General features: G+C 44.1%; 1 protein-coding gene across 1 annotated transcript in view; it reads right to left on the reverse strand.

Annotated features, from left to right (window-relative positions):
• vstm2a (V-set and transmembrane domain containing 2A) overlaps positions 1–22,235 on the reverse strand; it is a 42,991-nt gene that overhangs the window by 7,832 nt on the left and 12,924 nt on the right. The window contains exons 3-4 of the mRNA XM_029146727.3: positions 2,707–2,757; positions 1,274–1,604 (exon numbers count right to left, since the gene is read on the reverse strand). Coding sequence (XP_029002560.1) covers positions 1,274–1,604; positions 2,707–2,757 — 382 coding nt within the window. The remainder of the gene's footprint in view (positions 1–1,273; positions 1,605–2,706; positions 2,758–22,235) is intronic.

Genomic DNA, 22,235 nt, shown 5'->3' on the forward strand with positions numbered 1-22,235 from the left:
AAGGACTCACCGCAACACAGCTGTCAGCATAATTTGGCTGCTTCATAATCTTCAGCGCCGCAGCCCTGGGGATTATTCAACTTCCTACCTCTATTCAGAGGCAAGTAATATCTGTCTGTGTTTCGCTGGGAGGTGCGGAGGTTATCGGAGCCCAGAGCGGCGCTGACTTTGTGTGGACTGTGAGACCGGGGGAAATGACAAATGGCATATTTGTCGAGAAGGAGCCGAGCAACGCGGTTTAATAGAGACGATAAAATACTGCCAATAGTTAATGAGAGGGAATTTACAACACCTGAGGGTGAGGTGTCCGTTTTACCCAGAGGCCTCAACTGTTACCAGTCGTCAGTCGGCTGCAGGAAACAAAAGGAATGTGTTTTTTCAAACTCCTGAAACAACCTGTGTTCACATTTTCCACACAATTAACCTCCTGAGCAAAATGTCAGACTACGTGTCACCTGTAACAAACACCTGCGGGGAAGCGGTTCCCGTTCTTACGGTCGGTGAACTCGGGACCAGAACCGGCGCTGGCTAATTGAAAGCGGTGGATGCGGCTGCACCACAGGCTCGGGACCCCGTCCATGGACACACCAGTGGGTCAAACGACGATCTGTGCAGTAATCAGTGTTTAGAACCACCTCATGATATTCTGTTCAAACTGAAATATTATCCATTGTCTTATTAATATTTTTCGACTGCCTGAGATGTTACACCAATAGAAGTCTGCTGTGCTTTGCTGCAAACCCAGTTGTTGTCAATACTGGGCTTCATCCTGACACAGACATCACCCAGCAGTCCTTAAATATTCCAAACATTCAGCCACCTCTTCTGATGGTGCAAGTATCCACCACACATGCATTTCCAGCTACCTTCCTGTGTACGATCGTGCATTTGTCTACTATAGGATCAGAGATCGATGGCGGCTCCTGGGAGGGGGAGCGTGTGCCCTGCATGGAAATGAAAACTCCTGTAGCTGGTGTTGAGCCAGAGTCAACTTTAAAGTGCCACCAGACAGATGACAGCTTAGCAGGACTCCACCTGGAAGCCCCACGGGAGAGAGGGGGCGGGTTCACAGCAGCTTTGCATGTAGTGGATCAACAACAGTCCTACTGCAGCGTCACTACACAAAGCTGCTCAGACCTGCTTGGTCCGGTTCACGCTCAACCACACCAACCTTTACTGAACAACACAGTAATGCACGCTGGCACGTCAGACCAATCAGGGCCGTCATGGAGCCAGCGCTTTGCTGCTTACGTAACCCTCCCCTGGGCTTTACCTGAGCCGGGGCTGTGTTTAGCTGTGTTGGAGGATGTGTGGGAGGTGGAGGTGGAGGCCGTCCTCTGGTCTGAGCTCATGCTGTCCTGAGGCGAGCTGGACTTTCTGGGCTTCTTGTCCGTCAGGTGCATGGGGGAGCTCTTCTTGGGGGTCTGCAGGGGTCGCCGGGGCCGGGCCGTGGTGTTGACCTTGAGCCAGGCTTGGGCTTTGTACTCCACAATCTCCCCGTAGTTGGCCCGCGTCACCCGGCACTCGTACAGTCCCTCGTCATTCTTGCTGACTCTGGAGATCTGCAGCTTGTGTGAGATGTCATTGCCCTGGACTTTCACTGTCTGTTAGAGTAATTAGAAAAGAGCACAGTGTCATAACAACGGACAGCGTGTCACAGTCCCACTGCTTCCATGACACTCCACTCTACAATATGCTGCAGGAGGTCTAAAATGTGGCACTGGAATATTCACATTGACACCGAAGTTGGACCCGCGTAAGCTAACAGAGGTGTCAGTTCATGTAACGCAGCTATTCTTAACTGAGGCCTCACGTTTGTGCAGGTCCAGCATAACTAGATGCAGATAGGGAATATATATTCTGTTAGGTTGGGGTATTTCTTCTAATAACATTATTATTATGTCTCCAAATTGCAAGTCTGTAATAAATGTATCAGTGTGACACCCTCAGGCATATTTTTCCATCCAAAATACCTAATTTAATTTTACTATGCGCGCAATCTGCTTATTAACCTTCAAATACATCAATCTTGCTTAAACCCAACCAGTGGGTGGACGCAGCTTCCTCCATCCCAAGCTCCTCCTTATCACTTAATTAACAAATATACTATGCTTTTAAAAGTGTCGTCTCATTGACTAAGAAGATATTCTAATTTTGTAATGTTATTTACTTGAAGTCGTTCCTGCTGGTTTTCATTCCTGACAGTAGCTACAGCATCAGACCCAGGTAATTACAGAGATGTGGCAGCAATCGGCGGCTTGTTTACGGCCTGACTGCTAATGTTTGAGCAACACTGTAACTATATTACTGTAGCATAAGACCTGGAGCACATGAAATGTAAACTTCACCATACGCTAAAATAAGAGCAACAGCTTAATCCCAGACATGAGTCTATATATAGACGTGGAGGACTGTGGTTCAATGGAGGCTAATGGTAAAAGCTGATCTATTCACAGAATGCATATGCAGAGTGGATGGAAAGCAGTGTTGCACCAGCTGCTGCGCCGTGACGCACAGCAGGGAGCCGCTCTGACCGTAATAGTACAGCGCCACTGATTTCACTGATTAGCTCCTTTCTCTGCTTGAAGGTGTGTTATTCAGTGAAATCTGCTGCTGTTGTATTTGCTCCGAGCGCAGCCTGGGTCACGACAGCACAGGACTAGAACGGGGGGGGGGGTGGATTATAGGACACAGTTTTCAACTCACACTTATTTTTGTCCCCTCGTCGTCCGGATCGGGCTCTGGAATCATCTCCATCTGGGGAAACAGAAGGAAACAAGGGGGAAGCATTAGCGGAGCGATGTGCCGGGGACGCGGTGAGATGAATCGTGTGCAAGTCTGATGTCAAACGTCGCAAAACCTGAACTTTGAGCAAAACATATCTATGGTCTGACAGTTATGAATCTTTCATTCCAGCATCAACGCGCGGTTTAAAGGCTGACTGACGGTTTTGCTTTAAAAATAAATGCACAAAGATGTCACTCCTACCACTGTTTTTGATTTATTTTTAGCATCTTTGAGTGGTTCTGTGGAGGAATTAAAGACAAGCTTCCAGACCTGGATGCTGCAGTCTGTGACAAATTATTCCTCTAAACTCTCTGCAGTAAAAGTCATATTACCCATGAAAATGTGTGACAAATAACACAATGTTAGGAGGCTGAGAACGGCCTCTCAGTAATAAAAATTTCAAAGCAGGCAAAGAAGCCCGGTGAGCGCCGTGGCTCCCGGGCTCATGAAATGCCCCCGTTTGAGCGACAGTGGCATAATTCTAGCACGGTGGCGAGCACTAAGCCCAGAGCCTACATCATAGACTGGGCATTGATTTTAGAGGCTATAATTTATTTATCCCACATCGGCTGCCAAATGGATGTGCGCCCAGAAAAAAGGAAAAAAAAAATAGTCTGCTGACTACAAAACTGAAGAAGAGCAAGAGTGGTGCAGTAAAAATGTAGTGGAGGAGAAGAAGGCAGTTTGAGGGGACATGGAGGCTAAAACAAACAGCGTGGGACGGGAGGCGGGGACGGCTGCTCATGAGCCTGCGCTGGGGAGCGCGTCCCTTCAAGAGAGGAGCCCAGCTCTTCACTCAGGAGGACGTGATTAATGATCAGAATTAGGAGCCAGGGCTTTGTCTGCATGTACATGACTCCCACCACCTGACGAGGAGGCGCCTTGAACAGCCAGCCAGGATTAATTGTCCTCAGTTCTGGCACTGGACTGGTTCCAGTCATCTTTTACAAACCTCCCACTGGTTACATTGGCTGGGCCTGGAGTCTGTATACGCCCCCTAAGGAGGTGGAGACGCTGCACTGGAGCATCTGATCGGCCGCTAATGTGTTTCAATTAAATGCAATCCAACTCTATCACTCGACTTAAAAGTAGCCCGTCTATATAACATAATGTTGAATAAAATAAAATGGTGCTAATTAAAAGTAGCTTGTATTGCTTTACTGTAGAACATATATGTGTTAATACAACGCAAACCAACTTTATTTTCACATCAGAATCAGTCCACTCGTCAAAGTGAATAATTTTAATTGAACTGTATCTTCAGTGTCTCGAATGATGTGTCTTAAATAGCAGCATAGGAGCAAATGGCTCCTCAGACACAAACCTTATTTTAATGGCTAATGTGTTTTAGAAGTATGAAATTAGATTAAATGCAACTACAGTATAAACCTCATTAAATGATGGAGCATTTGCTTTGTATTTGGTTTTGCCTGATCAAAGAAAAACACCCCATTTACTTGTGTTGGTAAAATTAAGGTAAATCTAAAGCTGTTTTTAGTGACTTGTTGATGGTTCAAACATAATCTTTGATTTTTCATACTTGTGTTGAAATATTACATATTGAGATATATATTTCAAATGTGCCTTTTATTGCCTTTTATATGTCAAAAACATGATGTCAGGTTCATTAACCAGGGTCAAATATTATTTGAATTTAACTTTCATTTAACCTTTATATAATCAGATAAAAGCCCATAGAGATCAAGTTCTCTTTTAAGGAGGATGACCAGGGGGTCGGCAGTCGTAAATTAATACGGTTAATTTAGTATTGTTATTGTATTTATTCCATAGGCCCCCAGCCGTTTGGCACAGATTCGATCCTCTCAGATAGGAGTTTTGTCATTAAAGGCATCTTGCCGAATCATGCTAATCATTCGCTGTGGTCACTCCAAGCCAAAGCCAAAAGGTGTTTCCTTTTTATTGTATTTTTTCCATACAGTTTAGCAAATAATGTGCAGTACTTGAACAATGTAACACGTTTAGAAGCACATATGTCCAATGGCCTCTCTTTGTTTGATGAATAGGAGACAATCAACTGATTTAAGTGGAACGAGTTCTGGAATCTTAAGGTCCGTTTGGAAAATATTCCAAGAGGGTGCAGCAAAACTAAACGCTAGTTTTCCAATTTCAGTCCAAACACGAGGCACAGTGAGTGATAGATCGGAAACCTGCCCAAGTTAAACCCCGCCTCTCACCTGATTGAGAGCTGGGACAGGCTCCAGTGGTTGGAAATGACTAAGTGTTGGTGTTTTTAATGTCTATATACACTAAACATACGGAGGTACAGTAGTGCATTAGAGACGCGTTATGGATTGGTCTGTGTGACTGCAGACTTCAGCTTCAGCTCTGCTCTTTGCTAAGCGATGCCTTTCTTAATCACAGCCACAACAGACACAATCTTTGCAATCGATTCGTCCTGTGCCCCTTGTCTCCCCTCACTGCATAGGTCTCACCTCAGCACCAGCTCAGACGACCTCGGTCGCCTTACATGCACTTCAGTCACACCTGGATTGTCTTACCTCAGCCTCGCCTCAGTCTCACCTCGGTCGTCTTACATGTACTTCAGTCTCACCTCAGCTAAGCACTAAGCATCAGTTGTGCTGTCACACCAGTGCATCCAAATACATCTTCTATTGTTTTTGCACTTTTTTGTGGATGTTTGATTTCCTGTTGTTGAGTTATAATCTAATAAAATGAAAATTAAATGTTGCACTTTTTGCAGATTTCCAATACAAAACTTGTAAAATGATGACGGATTTGTTTGGGTCAAGCCCCCGTCAGACAAAGTCACTTTAATTACCTCTACATTACATTTAGCAGCTGCTGTTCATGTCTCCAGGTACAGACGTCTTTATGTTTCATTACCTGCAGACTCTGTTTACACTTGCATTTAGTGATACTGAAGAAATACAATAAAAGATTTAGCTCATGTTACATCTCAGATGTTTTATTTTTACCAAGGTCATTCAACCTGATTTGTGCATGTACTGTCAGCGTATTAAAAGGAGCAATTAGAAGCATGAAGCACTGGAGAACACGCTGATTACACTGGCTGTGACCAGTTGCACCAGTTGCATGGTTAACACGTCACATCAGAAGGGAAGGCCCTGAAAACTCATTATTTTCATGACATGCAGGCGTCTCAGTGTTTGTTGTTGGTTGTCCGTTCAAAGCTCGGCGTTACTGAACTCTGACCTCTGCGGGCTGTGATCAACAGACACGAGGCCTCCAGCCGAATGGACCAGCGGCTAACGATGGAAATGTCCTGAATTACATGCCACAGACTAGCAGCAAAAAATAAAACACAACAACATGTTCACTGCTAAACAACCTGCTCCAGAGCCGGTGTCCGGCACAGTGGACGTCAGTGTGTATGTGAAAGCATCAGGATAAAAGCTAATCACACTCAACCCAGAGTCAGCAGCTGTTTACTGCACCTGCGGCTGGTCAACGTGGTTTTATCTGCCGGCTTTGAACGTGCTCCTCTTGTCCACTTACCGAGCATAAATCCACATCTAGGTTCAACCTCCACCTTTTAAACTTCTTAAAATATTTTCTCCCAGCCGGCTCTTTGAAGTCGCTGGTATTTTACAAGTGTGAACCCATTAGTCACCCACCGCTCTAGAAATGCAATTACAATAATAGTGACATAATGAATATCCAATATCAATTCAGAACTGCGGCATTTATCATCTTCTGTAAGAGACATTTATCTGCCACTGTGTGTGTGTGTGTGTGTGTGTGTGTGTGTGTGTGTGTGTGTGTGTGTGTGTGTGTGTGTGTGCGCTTTTTAAAAGAGTACCTAATAATGTTAGAGTATTAAAGCATCTGCAGAGACGTAACAAGAAAGGCTTTATCTTGTCAAACTGTGTACCTGACGAACCCCTGAAGTTCGCCGGGAGTCTGTGTTTCCAGTGATGTGTAGGGAGTAAACCTCCATTATTTTCCCATTTGTATTTCATTTCCCTCACGTCGGTGCCGTCTCCAACCAAAGCTCCAAGTGCTCGGAAGATATCCCGATTTCAATCGCCTGCCTCTTCATTGCGGAACGCTTCCATCATAACATGCCACCATTCTTCATGCAAATCTGAAATTGACTTTGGGTAGAATGGGCTTTGCAATTATTGTGCATCAAGAGCTGCATTGAGCTGCTGAGGCTAAATTAATGTCACATGAAGAAAAGGAAGGAACAAGGAACTAGAGCAGCATGTGCCGCAGTGATGGAGGCCTGAGCTTCTGTGATGGACACTCACAACCACTGAAAACGCAAACACGCAGAGGTTAAACCCAGACACGCGAAAGTGACTGTGGTTTAAAGCCAAACAGCTCCTGAAACAGAAACAGGAAACTATCACATTTAACCCAAATGCCTCTGTGATGTCAAACCCTTGTCTTCTGAGACATGAACCAGGCTGAGCTTAATCAAAAAGACACGACCTCCACATACTGTGGGGAAGCGATGTGGTTTCACACTATGTGAGTGTTTGAATGTCTGTGAATACCAAACGAGTTTTTGCCTGAATCATAGAGAAAGATCCCACAAATGCATGAATGATTATTGTCATTGTCAGATTATTCAGATTCCTTAATCTTAATGTTTGTAGGACGCATTTTCCACCTGCACTTGACCTAATTCTACTTTTATTTAGGAGCTCGGCGCGTATAACATTGTTTCTCTGGAGAAAATGATCAAACTGTGACGCTGGTGTCGAAACGGGCTGAAAACGCGTCCAGACGAAAATACGATGCAGCTCCGTCAGATCCCACGAACGCACGCGGCCACCTTCCCTGTTTAAGTGCTACAAATATAGGTACAACTGCAGTAATACAGCCTCACCGTGCATCAGCTGCTCGTTGTGATGTTTAGAGCAGACTGTTTTATCAGAACCGCTACGTAAAGACTAATGTGCAGTGCGGCTTCATGTCTGGATGCTTCCACAGCAGCATCATTAGCTCTTTATTACACTGTTCTGACCTCAGTCCCTCGATGAAGGAGCAAGTCCCTCTTCTCAGAGCCAACATTGTACTCGTGCGTCAGAAGCAGACAAACCACACGAGACCCAGATGGAGCAACACAATGACAAATAACCCACAACTAAGTGTCCCCAATCTGGAGCTAATTATATCTACCCACTTTGATTGAAAGCCATGATTCCGTGGCCTTTCTCTGAGGGACGCCGCTGAGAAATGTGGGGCATCGTGGGACGAAGCAGCCACTTACGCAGCGAACATCACAAACCCATCGTGTTTAACAGTGTTCTTCCTTTAGTTTAAACAAAATCACTGAAATACCAGAGCATCAAAGCAGCCGCAGTAATAGATTTGAATTGATGAGTATTATAAAAAGACAGAGTCACTGTTACTACATGACATCATCATCAGACCAAAAAGGCTCCGTGTGCTGCTGCGTCATCGCTGGCTTCTATGGCGTGGTCATAACGGGTAAAGGTCAGATTAATTACATTCATTACATTTGGATCTTTACTTTTTAGCATAAAAGCAGCCACTGACCATCCTCCATCTTCCCCAATCCAACTGCAGGCTGTCCACTAGTAATTATAATTATAAGTAATTATAACAGTTTGATGATTAAGCATCCAGTGTTAGTAAACAGACACATTTAAGCACCTTGCTGACTGTTTGGACTCATCAGAGTTGCATTTACAGATTAAACTTAAATTAATTCACTGTTTTTTTATGTGCGTCTCAACTTATCTTCATTTGGGGGCAACTAATAAACTGTCTGTCTCTCATTTGAAGAAAAACATAGATGTAATGAATTTGAACTACTTATTACTTGTTACTTGTACTATTATCATTTTTACTGAGTAACTCCTTCTGGACTCGCGCTTTGTACTGACTGAGCAATTGTCTGAGTGGTGATGTTCTGCTCACAGATTGGCACCACTCATGCATCAGGTTTTATTTTATTAAAAGGAGGGTGGGGGGATGCTACTGGAAGATGTTAGGTGTCACGTATGTGTCAGCGTTTGATTGGCAGCAGCTGTCGGGCTTCGGGGGCGTTGGTTCGACGCCACAGGGAATAAAGACACAAACTGAGGAGGCAGTGGGCAAAATGTCACGTTGTTAGTGGTGCTGAATAGTAAAGACCTCGCAGTGTCTAACTAAGTGACCTTTAAAGGTATGTTTACACGCTGCACTAATTAGCGCCTCGGCTAATTAGCTGCTCAACTGTTCCTTCCGTGCCGCAGCAGATGTAACAACGACAACTGTACCGTTTCAATATGCAAAAGACACCACTCAGTTCACTCTGCTCTGGCAAACTGAAGAGTACCTGCTTCTCTGTGCAGCCATCGGGTGTCATTCATTCTCAGATTACAATAAATATGAAACTGCCAAACTTTATCATTAGCGGAGTGAGCGTCACTCAAAAACGGAAGGAGCTAATAATTCCATCAGATGTGTCAACGGCACCAGCAGAATAAAAACTAGATGTAAATGTGTGTAATATTTTCAGCTTTATTCACTTTGTAATAAACCGTATAAACTCATGAACTGCCTGACGTCCAATTAAACTCCTCCATTTGACCCAAGGACACACTGACTCGTCTGTTTACCCAACTTAATGCGCGCTTGTTTGTCTTGCAAAATACACAATCTGCAAAGCGAAAGCAGAAGGAGAGGGAACGTTGCCTGTGAAAGGCATCTATTGATAGTCAGCCACACGTCTGCCCAGTATGATGGATGGGTTTGATGTTTGGCGCTATCCACATCCATTAACAGATGGGACAACATCATCACATCCGATAATGAGTTGTGAATGGTGCGCGCATTTTAATTCCAAGTGTCTTGCGTGGCTGCGGTCCTCTGAGGCCGGCACTGTCAGAACAAAGCGGGGTCGTAACAGGTGCACCGTCGGAGGACGCGAAAGCACCGTTTGCACCGTTCCAACGCTCGCTGGCTCCGGCTGGAAGACGTTCCAGGGCTAAGCTTAGTTGCTACGTCCCGCAGCAGACGGGCGTCCCATTCTCGTGAAGACACTAATCCTCTTCACGTCCCATTGGCCACGGACAAGAGCTGTGCTAATTACATGTACAGTGTGCAACTGTGCATGCAGGAAACATGAAAGTACTTAAACTGTGTACAATCACTCCATTATTTTACCCAGTGAGGAGGAAATGATCCTTTGAGATGACGGTGGTGCAGGAATTAAAGGAGACAGAGGAGCAGCCGTCTGAGCTGAAACCAAGAGACCACGATGCTAAAAATACCATTAAAGTCTCATGAAGTGAATCACTAATATGATCTCAGCTGTGGCAGACACATTAATGTGGGAATGAGGACGCGTCAGTCCCAGTGTGCGGCGCGAAGGTCAGGAATCAGAGCTTTGGCCTCTTTTTCGTCTAGTGTTTTCACAAATAGCCGCACAGGCATCGTCAGGCCCACATTTAACTCCGGCTCTGCATCAGCGCATCGAAGTCCCTCTGCACGAGCTCCAGCGAGTTACACCTGCCTGCACCGAAAAAAAGAGCTGCTCACAGTCCTTCCATTTGACCGTCACACTGGTGAACGAATAAAATGTTCAGTCGCTTTTAGGATTTAGACTTTCAGGGTTTAATGGTTTGTTTTCCATTTTGTTTATTTGACATTTCTCAAAGTGAAAACCTTGGATTTTTAATTAATCTCTTTCTTAAGGTTCTTTGCACCAAATTGCATGAAACTGCCTTTCAGTTGCACATTGCACACACGTTAGCAAATGCTGGATTTGTCATCTGAGTAATAATAATAATAATAATAATCTGAGGAAAAAACTGTTAAAGGCTCCACAGCTATAAATGCTGCAGTTCTGTAAATTACTAAATTCATAAAAAGCCAACAAGATGTGAAACCTTCCATGTTTTCTCTTGGAAATAATGAGAATCCACTCACTAATGCATGATAATTCTTTTTTTAATTTCTTAGATAACGCTACACTGGAGCCTGGTCACTGTACTCATGCCTGCAGCTCTAATTACTCACCACTGTAATTAGGCTGCTATTCTTGTGCACTTGCCTTTTGTCTTTAGTTAAAAAATTTTAATCACTATGTTGTGATAAGAGCTGCATTTTTTTTTCTTTAAATTGCATTTTTCCAACATTTCGTTGTTTTGAGTGTTGTTGCTCACTTGCAGTGATGGAAAAATAATAGTATTTATATAAAGCCCTTCACTAGTTAGTGACACCTGAATCAGTGTCCTAACAGGAACAACAGCACCAGGACAAGCCTCTAACCTTGACTTTTAATTCTGGACCTGGATATACAGTAAACGCTACATGCTAACATGCTAAAATTAAGCCTCACTTGGCTCCTTTCACTTGCACATTACTACGCACAGTTTAAATACAAACCTCTGTCCTCGGTAACACAGTATGAGGCCATCTATCCATTCATCGTTACGGTCAGGAGGCCGGAGCCATCGCGAACAGCAACAAGCCTGCAGAGTCTACTTTAGTAAGAACACTGCATAAAAATCACGTCTTCAAGCCCTACTTCCAAATATCTTTATTTATTAGCAACAGTGCAGCCAATAAACCAAGGGTCAAAACATGCATAAAAAAGACGGACAAGCATTGAACAGCTCACCGTCTTTAAGGACACCTCATTGATTCGGCTGTTTAATTTTTGGCTGATCCATTTCCCGGGAAACAAAAAAGGTGAAATGGCATGATGGGAAATGAGAAGAAGGAGGCAAAGGCGGCCTCAGTAGAATACCGAATGAAACGGGAGACGCTGAGTGAAATGTCAATTCCAGTAGACGGCTAGCAGAATGACAAAGTACCAAGTTCTCACAACAGGAATTCCTAATGAGAGCCAAGAGGTGACATTTGAGGCGAACACTCAGTTGTGACAGCCCTAGTTGAGTTTTTAAAGCTCAACTAGACAATTCTGTGCATTGGCAGCGTCTACTGACAACTGGAAGTGACGGGAACGACATCATCTGTCTGGGTCTGTGTGGCCTAGCGTTGCTTACTGCAGCTCTCTCTTCCTGTGGACAGACTTTTCCATCAGTGGCAACACTCAACGCATTCAATTTGGACAAAGGGGGAGAAACTACAGCTGCTCAATTAATGGAAAGTGTTTCTTCTCCTTCAGGCTCTGTGATTTTGTCAGGTCCCTTTTACTCCAGCTACAGCTTCACGCCAAGACAAATCAACTCTTCTCTTTATGTAGAAAGCCAATTCACTTGCCTCTTGTCTTGATACATTATAACGTGTCAGCAAACTCGGCTGAACGGAAAACTAATTAGATCACTTTATATTTCAGAACCACTTACAGATGATCTTAGCACAATATGGTTGAGGTGTTCAGGATGGATCCCTAATGAGCCCACAGGAACTTGAAAAAGATTCTAGAGTTTGTGTTCAAAGCACTACAGATGGCTGTAGTGCGCTTACAGTAATGGTGTGAGCCTGTTAAAGAAGAGCCACAGGGGTGGTACGATAATGGGAGCAGCACTTGAAAAAGGGGCTTTGAAATAACTAGATCACAATTACAAATGCAGCCACACAGGCGAGTTGTATCTAGTTGAATGACAATTAGCAGTATATGTGTCAGCAGGAGAGGAAGCGCGCGAGTAGCCTGGCTGCGGAAGCCGAGGGAAGCGAGGAGCGGTTACCGTGGTGACGCATTCTGCGGGGCCAACTTCTGAAACCCTTCAAACCCTTTCAGCTGTTTTTGTCACAAAAAGACAAAATGGACTCAAGGCTCAAAAAATGGTTCAAAAGAATGTATGCACATGAACAAAAATACTCCCACTGACAACTTCCTCAGGTCTCATTCAATGCAGTACAGCAACACTGCCATTACCTTCACTGGTGCAAGGTTTTACAATGTGAGTGTTAAGTTGCAGATGTCAGAAAGGTGAGCTCTCAACTTATTATGGGATGTTTCTAAAGTTTTGATTCCTTCATTGTAAGGAAACAGTTGGTGAAGTGGTGCTTTAGCTCAACATTGGCCAAGTGTGGATTAGCAGCACTTACAAACTCTGTGGGTAGAGCCTGATATTTAAATATTGGACTGTGACTGAACAAAAAGCAAATCTGGACGCAGCCATTGTTCAGTATGTTGAAATTTCAACAAAGAACTTCTGGGGTGTACTGAGAACTTGCTTCAATCCCTATATTGTTAATATATTAACAGAAAAATTAAGTAATCAAAGTGCAGGGATTTACCTACAAGGCCACACAAGCTCTGTTGCTCCAGCAGAACCCCACAGAACCATGTCAGGGTCCCAGTCACGTTCCATCTGGCATCTCGTTGGGTCCTCATCATGTCTGCTACTGAACTGTTCTACAGTAACTCTGGGTCTTGTTGGCTGCTAAATGGAGCTTTAACATCCAAACTGTGTAAATACAGCGTTTCATGACTAATGACCCAAAACCGCCGTTTGCCAAACACAGCTTGCTGAAGTTCACCAAAGAGCCCGATCCAGGCTGCTTCGTACCAGGTTCATCAGACCAAAGAGAAAAGCAGACGGCGTCTATCACCTCCCACTAAAGCTGCAGAGATCTGCCTCTGAGGCAGCTTTTCTGTTTTTCTCATGGAATGTCTTCTTTTATGGCTTCCTGTTTTCTCTAGAGGCTTTTTTGTCACTTGGCATTTCGAACAAACAATAGATACAATTTAAAACATTTAAAAAGATAAAACCCGGCCTTGTGCTTCATTGTCTCCCACTCTGCGAGCTGACAACCGATCAGAGTTTAGCCTCAACAGTCCTCATCCGTTACAGATCAGATTTATGGTACAGATACTTTCTACAGACATTTTATCCACAGACATGTTTGAACTTTTAGAGGATTTCTAGAGTCAGACTGTGGTTGCTCCTCCTAACAGCACCACGTGTTACATTCCACTCAGTGCTTCCCAATATAGATCTGAATCGAACATATTTACTTAAATGCACATTTTAGCCCCCACCAATTCAAGGTTTCATGTCGGCAGCCTTCTATGCAGGAAGTGACTGAGCTCAGGTTGCAACAATTCCCGTACGTGGGGCGGTGGACGGGGCTGTGGCCGGACAGTTCGGTGTCCTGGGAGAGACACTGAGGAGCACATGATGGTCCAACATCAGCATCTCCAATTCATCTGTGATTCTGTCAAGCCTGGAGGGAAACTCGTCTAAATTTATGCCACCTGTAATGCACCAAGTGGCTGCCTTCAACACATTAAAAGACAAGTCCACTAGCTTTGTACATGTCTAAAGATGAAGATGTGTTACACAGGTTTTTGGTGAATTTATTGGCTTTTCCTGTTTAAAACCATTATGTAAGACAGTTCAGAGGATTCAACCAGGCCTGTTTGTTAATGAGGGCCACTGCTTTCATACACTGACATCACATCAGCCTGAAGCTGAATACCCATTATCACACTACATAATGGAGCGATGGCAGGACCAACATTTACAACGTACATGCATCGATTAACATCCACAGTGACGAATCGATCATTCATAAAAGAAGAGAGCAGCTGCACAACTGAGGGAGAAAAGTAAACCAACCAACAGTACAGTGCGTCTGGGTCGCCCTGTAAATGACTTTAACGTGATGCATAGTACAGGAAATACAACATATTCACCTGATTTGACTGAACTGGGTGCGGTTGTACTTTTACATCGTGTCATAACAGCAGTGATGCATCGTTTCACCCCAGTGTCCAATGATTCCAATAATCCTCTCAGTTAGAGTCAGAATAATAACAGAGAGAGATAGAATCTAATTTGACGGAAATTAATTGGCACATTTGTCTAATACTCGGGAAATTGTGGCGCTGCCAGCTGAGATGCGTCAAGTTCCAGGTTTCACTTCTGTTCGAAGCGGTGACATTTACCACGTTCATGTCAGGAGACAGACTCACGTCGTACAAGATCGGAGTCATGGAGACAGAGATGCTCAGTCGAAGGTGTGGCGGTGTGTGTGTGTGTGTGCGTGCGTGCGTGCGTGCGTGCGTGCGTGCGTGCGTGCGTGCGTGCGTGCGTGTGTGTGTGTGTGTGTGTGTGTTGCATTTCTGAGGCTCCAGCTGTGCTTTGATTTTATAAGCAATAGACCCCTTTAAACAGATAAAAAGTTGGGATGAGAGCGAGAGAGAGAGAGTCTCTTCAGAATACTTTGCCATGAATCCATATCAGCTTTGAAGTTCAGATGTCTGACTTCAGAAGGTAATAAAATAGTTATCACGAAATTTCCCAGAGTTAAAAGGGAGAAATGAAAGTGTGGAAGGGGAGCCGTTGCAGATGGATGTCACATCTCTTTAGAAAGACTGTGGGGCTGCTGAAACAGAGCCGGATTTCTTATGCAAGACTTAACTGTCTACATAAAGTGTATCAGGCTTATTTTACATCATTAAAACATTATTTGTAAAACATTTCCATAAATCAGAGCGCGAACCACTTTCTTGCTGGCGTTGGAGCTTCCAGTGGGTTCAGTCATCGAGCCTCTTCGGCTTAAACGCCCATCAGCCTGAAGGACAGCCCGTCTCTCTGCCAGCTTTAATTGCATGTTGCCCCTGGATAATGGTTGCTGTTTGGATCTGAGGAGCAACCCTGGACAACTTCTTCCGCTCTCTCACGGGAAGGCACCAGTGTCTTAATCAATTTTATGAGGTAAACCATCACGGCTGTTGGCTGGTGCAAACGGCCAAAACACGAGCTGCAGGAAGGACTGGACTTTAACAACCCGACAACAGTAATAATTAATGACGATGTGTTGTTGTTGTAGTCCTAATCATACATGAACTACTGCATCCTTAGCCCAAAAACGTGTCACGTCCAGTTCCCTGATTCATTTGGATTCGTTTCGGTGGATTTTGGATTAATGCAAATCCACTTTTTCTTTTTCTAATCTCATTGAAAACCACTGTAAATATGTACATATGCAGATACAAGATCCTGTATGCTCTATGTCTCATCCCTATTTGTTTTAGCATGGATAATATTGATGCCTTTGATCCTGCAGATCTTTTGTTCTTACTGCAGCTGTAACAGGAACCTGCCCTCTGTGGGATCAATAAAGGCCCAGCTCACCTCATCTCATCCTGTCTCATGTCACCTCACCTTAATTTATCTCATTTTGTCTTTTTTTTATCTCATCTCATTTAATCCCATCTCATCTTTTTCATCTCACTGTATTTTACATTTTAGTTCCACTTCAGTAGGAACCGGATCGATTCCTGTTCCTGCACATCGTTGACCTCCGAAGCTGTAGATTGTACTTTTTAACACCGGACATCATGACTTAGCTCCTCAGACTCACTGACCTTTGACCTTTGAGAAAGGTTAATTGTTTGCTCATATTCTCTAGGGCCTCTCAGAGCAACAGGTTGGCTGCCTGCTCTCCTTCTTCAGCTCCAGCGTGGCTGCATGTGTGGAAATATAAAGGTGATGATACAAAAACCCATGCAGACAGTCAACGGTGGAGGATAGTGGTGCTTTTAATGCTGTGCCTTCGGAACCGACCACTACCTTCCTTTGGTTTTCGGCGCCTCCTACAGGTACGTACAGCATGTGTGACAGGTGTGAGGCATCTGATTGGTTTGATGGGACAGAGGCGGGACGGACGCTCTCGACTGCTGCTGTCCGCCCTGCTTCACGCCACGCTTGGAAACAGCCCAGTGATGCTGACATCAGCCATCAGAGGCTGTGCCCTGCTCCCAACAGAAATGAACCTTTATCTCCCAGCTGTCAATCACCCAGAAGCGCTCTTATTAACAGAATGAAAGCTGCACTCGCTGCTTGTTTCTGTCATTATACTGTTTGCTCTGGATCTGTGTGTTTGTACTGTTTTGGAGCTTTTTAAGCACATCGACATGATCCTCCTGATTACAAGAGTTCTACATGTATTCCAAGGCAGCGTCTGTGAAGAATAATGAAGTAAACAAACTGGTTTTGGTGGAAATGTTATAGAGCTTCAAATATACAAAATAATATTCTGCGCTTTAGATGAATATTATAGCACTAATGCCAAATGGTGTCTTTGCTTTTATTTTTCTTTGCTATTTGGGTTAATTTTTTTGCTTTTTTGTCAGTTACTAAAACAAACAAACAAACAGTCCAATCGGGGAAACCATGACCTGTGTTTGCTGGAGTTTATGTGAGATTTTTAATCATTTTCTTTCATTGCACCTTATTTGTTAGTTTGCATTTTTATTTATGGATTATTGTTTTTTTTTAATTTAAATATTGTCCTATTACTCTGCATTGGCTGATTGTGTAAGATCAGGAATCACATATTATTGTCTGTGATCATAATAATATAATAATAATAATAATAATATTAGATGGAAACACACAGAGATAAGAGCTGAACCTTGGTTTAATACTGGAGGTGCAGCGGAGCGTAAACCAGAGGAAATAAAGACAAACGCACTTTGTGTGTGTTTTTATCTGGATACAAATGACACATCAGAGCTTCAGGTTTAACTTGGGAACTTCCTCGTCGGGTTAAAGCCTGCAGGCTGCAGTCAATCTGCACCGGGCTGCATACATGAGGAAAAAATGATCTCCAGTAAACAGTCCTCAGCTTGAGCCTGATGTCACAACATTACCAGCCTAAGCCCCAGTGCACTCTGGGTGATTGATACCTCCATCTCCGAGCAGATGTCAGCAGTCGTCTCTGACTGACAGGTTGAAATGACTTTCTTTACTGACCCAAAGTGCTTTCTGTCGGCTTCCACCTGAGGATTTGGAATCAGGCATGCCTGCTGGGCAGACACACACACACGCACGCACACACGCACGCACGCACGCACGCACGCACGCACGCACGCACGCACGCACGCACGCACGCACGCACGCACACATTTCAAGATGTAAAGAATTTATTCTTTTCTTCTGTGTGCCCGTCTTCCGACCGTCATTGACCTGAGACTTATAGCCCTGTCAAAGGAACGCCTGCAGTGTGGGTGTATGTAATTTGAAAAATAAGCACTCCGCAACAGACACGGAGAGTAATGCAATGTTGTTTAATTCACATTCCTGCCACTGCGGCACCTCGACAGCACACGTCAGTGTTGTGGCATGTCATCTGGGTTTATGTAAGTGGAATTCAGAGATAATACTTAAATAAAACATTGCTGTGAGTGTAATTTCAGGCCCTGAATGCAAAAGTGCTGCCGCTTCATCATCTCGAGCATGCTGTGGAAAATTGCCTAAATGTTAATCCAAATATTGTACAAGCCTGTGACACTCCTCCAGCCTCCACACCAACAGCAAGCCGGCGCTTTTTGTTCTCTCCCTCTGTTTTCCTAGACAGTTCATTTGCCACGGAGCCATTATTGTTCCAGACAAAAGAGGTTAAAAAAAGCCAACGCGTAAAAACTCAGAAGTTCAAAGTAAATCAAACAAAAACCCACAGGATGAGTCAAGATTTAAGTGGCCATTAAAATTAGGTGTGAAGAGCTGGAGTGGAATGAGTGCGGCGTCTGGGGTGATGAGGCAGTGTCACAGGATGGAGCGGGCTTTGAATAAGCTGCAGCTCACACGTAATGACACCAGCCACAGAGAAACACACTGTGTCAGGCTGCTCGCTGTGACCTTGACCCCTTTTAATCAAGTCTGATATTAAGGCTCTATTAAGAGATGTTTTTGATATAAATGTTGAATCACATGCTCTTGTACAATGTCGGGTCTGCAAAGTGGAGGAAATGAGAGACGTGTGTGTGTGTGTGTGTGTGTGTGTGTGTGTGTGTGTGTTAGTCATCCACCTTGACGCACACCTGGTTCTATCCACCACCATCTCTAAGCCACCAGAACATGGATTAGTTTCCTCCAGTATAAAGTAAAGCCTGTCACATTTTGAATGATATTAAATAATAATAACTAACTCGCTTCACTAACGGCCATGAGCGCATTCTCTTAGCTAGTCGACGGCACAAATATGCTGTTTCTCCCACGTCCAGCTCGTCTGTCAGTTCTGTTCTTAAGGTGATTGTGTTGGTGCAGCAAAGTGATCACGATATTTTCAGGTTTCTAGGCAACACGCGTTTTTAAATTAAGAGTAACAGGATACAATTTACAAAGAGACCCTTGACTCCAGGGACCTGTGTGGTTGGGTCCAGGAAACAAAAGTATTTAGACTTAACTTAGACAAACACTGGTCTCTTTGAGAAAAACAGTATTTAATTGCTTTCTTTATTTCATGGAGTGTTTTTCTTTATTAGTTGACTGTATTATTCATCTACTTTGGAGCTGCTGAACACAACTGTACCCGACCACACCCACACTCAGTCACTCAAACAAATAAGAGATGCTAAAAAAAACTAATATTAACTAACTAACTAAAAACCTGTTACAGACTCAGAGTAAAGTAAGTAAAGTAGGTTCTCGGGAAAATGCAGCATTCATGCACAAATCACATCAAAATCTGCTTGTAATTAGCCTTAACGGCACCGTTTAGTTCTGGGCCTTGTGCTTTGAAGGTGGACTGTAAGTGTAAACCCAGCACCAACCAGCGTGGCGTTAACTGCAGCCACAGCCAGCCTCCAACAGTACAGAGCAATTATATTCACTGCTGCAGGATGAAAACAGTGCTGGTGAGGAAAGAAGCCATAATAAATAGGCCGTTAGAGCTTTTATAGGCTCCTAAATGTAATCACACGGTGGAGAGGATGGTTTTAACACATAGGAGCAGCTCTAGCTTGCTGTTCATTTGGAGGCTCGTCATGGACTCAGAGCCAACAGGCAGCGCGGTCTATGCTAATGACCTGATGAATGTGGGCCACTTCAGAGTTAGTCAAACAGCTTAACCTCGGTCTCCGGCAAACAACCGCACGTGCTAATTAAATCAGCGTTATTACATTAGGTCTGATTCCAAGACAGGTAGAAGCGAGTAGATTAGTGGACACTAGTGTCACTGCTTTGCTGCTGCAATTCCAGGTAGAAAGTGTCATAATTAAAACTACTACATAAAGAAGAACACATGTTTATTCCAGTTCAAAAGGAGCCACCAAGGCAGCGCTACTGTTGTGATCGCAGTTTCGCGGCTGACTGGTTGGACGGAACCGAACCCGGACCTCGGGTGCCCGTTCTCCAGCTCTCCCTGCACCGGCCCGGTTCTGGCCCCGCCTCCGTCAGCTGCTGACTGGAGGCATCTCCGAGGACGGTGGCGTCGCACGGCTCTGATTCTGATGGACCCGACACCCGATCCTCAGGAGTTCAGCGTAATGAAATCTGCACGAGCCGTCAGAACGGCTGCCTCCTCCGCTGAGACGCGGCTGTGGTGTGCGTTTAAGGTAAACTGCCTGACATTTAAGGAAATGCACATTGATTTCCATCTCACCCAGAGACGCACGAGAAGATCGATACAGTTTTCATCTCAGTGCATCCACTACCCAGATGTTCAAGGCTGGAGTACAGGGAGCCTATAAATATACAGTAGCTGCTCCAGAACCAGAAGGAGCATGAATTACTCTGCACCCTACACTTTATTGACATGTAGAAATTCAAACATGCTGTTGATGTGTTTTCCAGAGTAAATCTACATGCTACCAATGTGGCAGCTGTGCTGACAATGGCACGCTTTCTGTAAGAGAATAAAAAGGAGCCATCTGCCACCGCTGTGCTTAAAGTCTAGCTGGGACTCAGGGAAGGAGAAGCTCCAAGATGTTTTTAAAAATATGCACATAATAAGCTTTAGATCTGTACAGTGAACAAGGCTAACCTTACTTTTATAATTTGCAAATATAATATAGGAGCAACATGCAAATCACTGTGATTGTACTTGTTCATCGATGTTGCATTAGAGGGGTTTTATACAGTATGAGGCAGTGATCCTACGCACATACTGTACATCCTCCACTACTGTGGCCCACGCGTGTGCGTGTAGCTACAGTAACAGACCGTGGAGGTGAAGCTACCTGAGACGACCCAGGCCCGCGGCTCATATTCCATCTCCACGGCGAGTGAGGTTTCGTTGCAGGCCTCAAGTGCGATCAACAGGAATGCTTTAAGCACTTCATCGCTCATGATTGGATACTGATTACTGCTGCAGCCGTGGCTTCAATCATACCTCTGTGTTCCGTAAAACGCCGGAGCAAATAGAGCAATGGAGCCTTGTCATCAGTTTAATTACAGAGCTGGGTGGAATTAAAGCGGGGCTGATGGAGCAGAGTTCGGCCCTGGCAGATCACCCCACGCGGGGGCTGGAGATGTGTTTTACTCCTGTCCCGCTGAAAAGGTGTTGTGCACAAAGGTAGGATCTGTAATGAGGCGAGGGCAGGGGCTGCAGGAAATCATTAGTCTGCGTCCATGAAATATCCACGCCGCACGGAAACGCGGCCCTCCTCCGCCTGAGTTATGCCCCCGAACAATGGCTGTAATTGTTTGTAGGTGGCGCCGATCGATAAAAGGATTATTGGCACCGACATCACATGAGCACATATCAGCGTGTGATCAGTGTCATAACTGCTCTAGTGCAACAATACATTACATTTAATGCCTCGGCGCTGCCATCCAGCCGGCGGAGCCCTGAAGCAATTAAAGGCAGAATCAATGCCCTGAGTCAAAACACTGTGACAGCTCTATTATCCGTGGATATAGGAAGCCTGGTGGAGCCTCATTTCTCTGCTGCTCTCCTTCCTGTTGTGGCGCACCAGCCCACATACACCTCCGTCCTCATCTGTCTTTAACTATCTGCAGAGGAGCCGCCACGCAGCCGTACGGGAAGACACGTATTACACATAATACACAGACCTCTCGCCTCTTTTAAATGCTCCTTTTCGCCCTTAAGAACGTTCTTAACGTCAGTCAGACTGAAATAATTCCTCCTGGTATTTTCTTATTTTTACCTTCGCTACCCGCGCCCCGCTATCCGTCCCCCCCCTCATCTGTCAAGAGCCGTCATCGCCTGTGAAATCCACCCCATCAGTGTCAGAAGCGCATCAGCGCTGACAGCACTTTTATCTAATCATGCTCTTTAATGTGCTCGGGCTCTTCCAGCAGGAAGCAGCAGGTGAAACCTTTTTACCTACGTTTATTCATTTTGACACAAAATGCTTTGCTTCATTTTAGCTTCAAAATGATCCCAAACACATCTTAAAATAGAAAAAAACACGTTTATTAAAGTTCAAGTAATAACAATAATAATAATAATAATAATGATAATAATAATAATAATAATAATAATAATAATAATAATAATAATAATAATAATAATAATAATAATAATAATAATAATAATAATAATAATAATAATAATAATAATAATAATAATAATAATAATAATAATGTAAAGGGCATCTTTTATAGTTAGAAACATTTTGTCTATGCCATGTTGACTGATCCAGCATGGATGAGTACAGTGACCTCTGTTAGATCATGGTGACTGTCTTGCTGGAGTCTCTGCTTCATGTCAAATCCATTCAACGCCATCATAATGATGAGGTTACTCATATTTAACACATCCTGCATGGATAAGTATGAACAGTTCCATTTATTAGGATCTGTGTGTTGACTTGT

Source organism: Betta splendens, chromosome 4, assembly GCF_900634795.4.
Source record: "Betta splendens chromosome 4, fBetSpl5.4, whole genome shotgun sequence".
NCBI classification, from domain to species: Eukaryota; Metazoa; Chordata; class Actinopteri; order Anabantiformes; family Osphronemidae; genus Betta; species Betta splendens.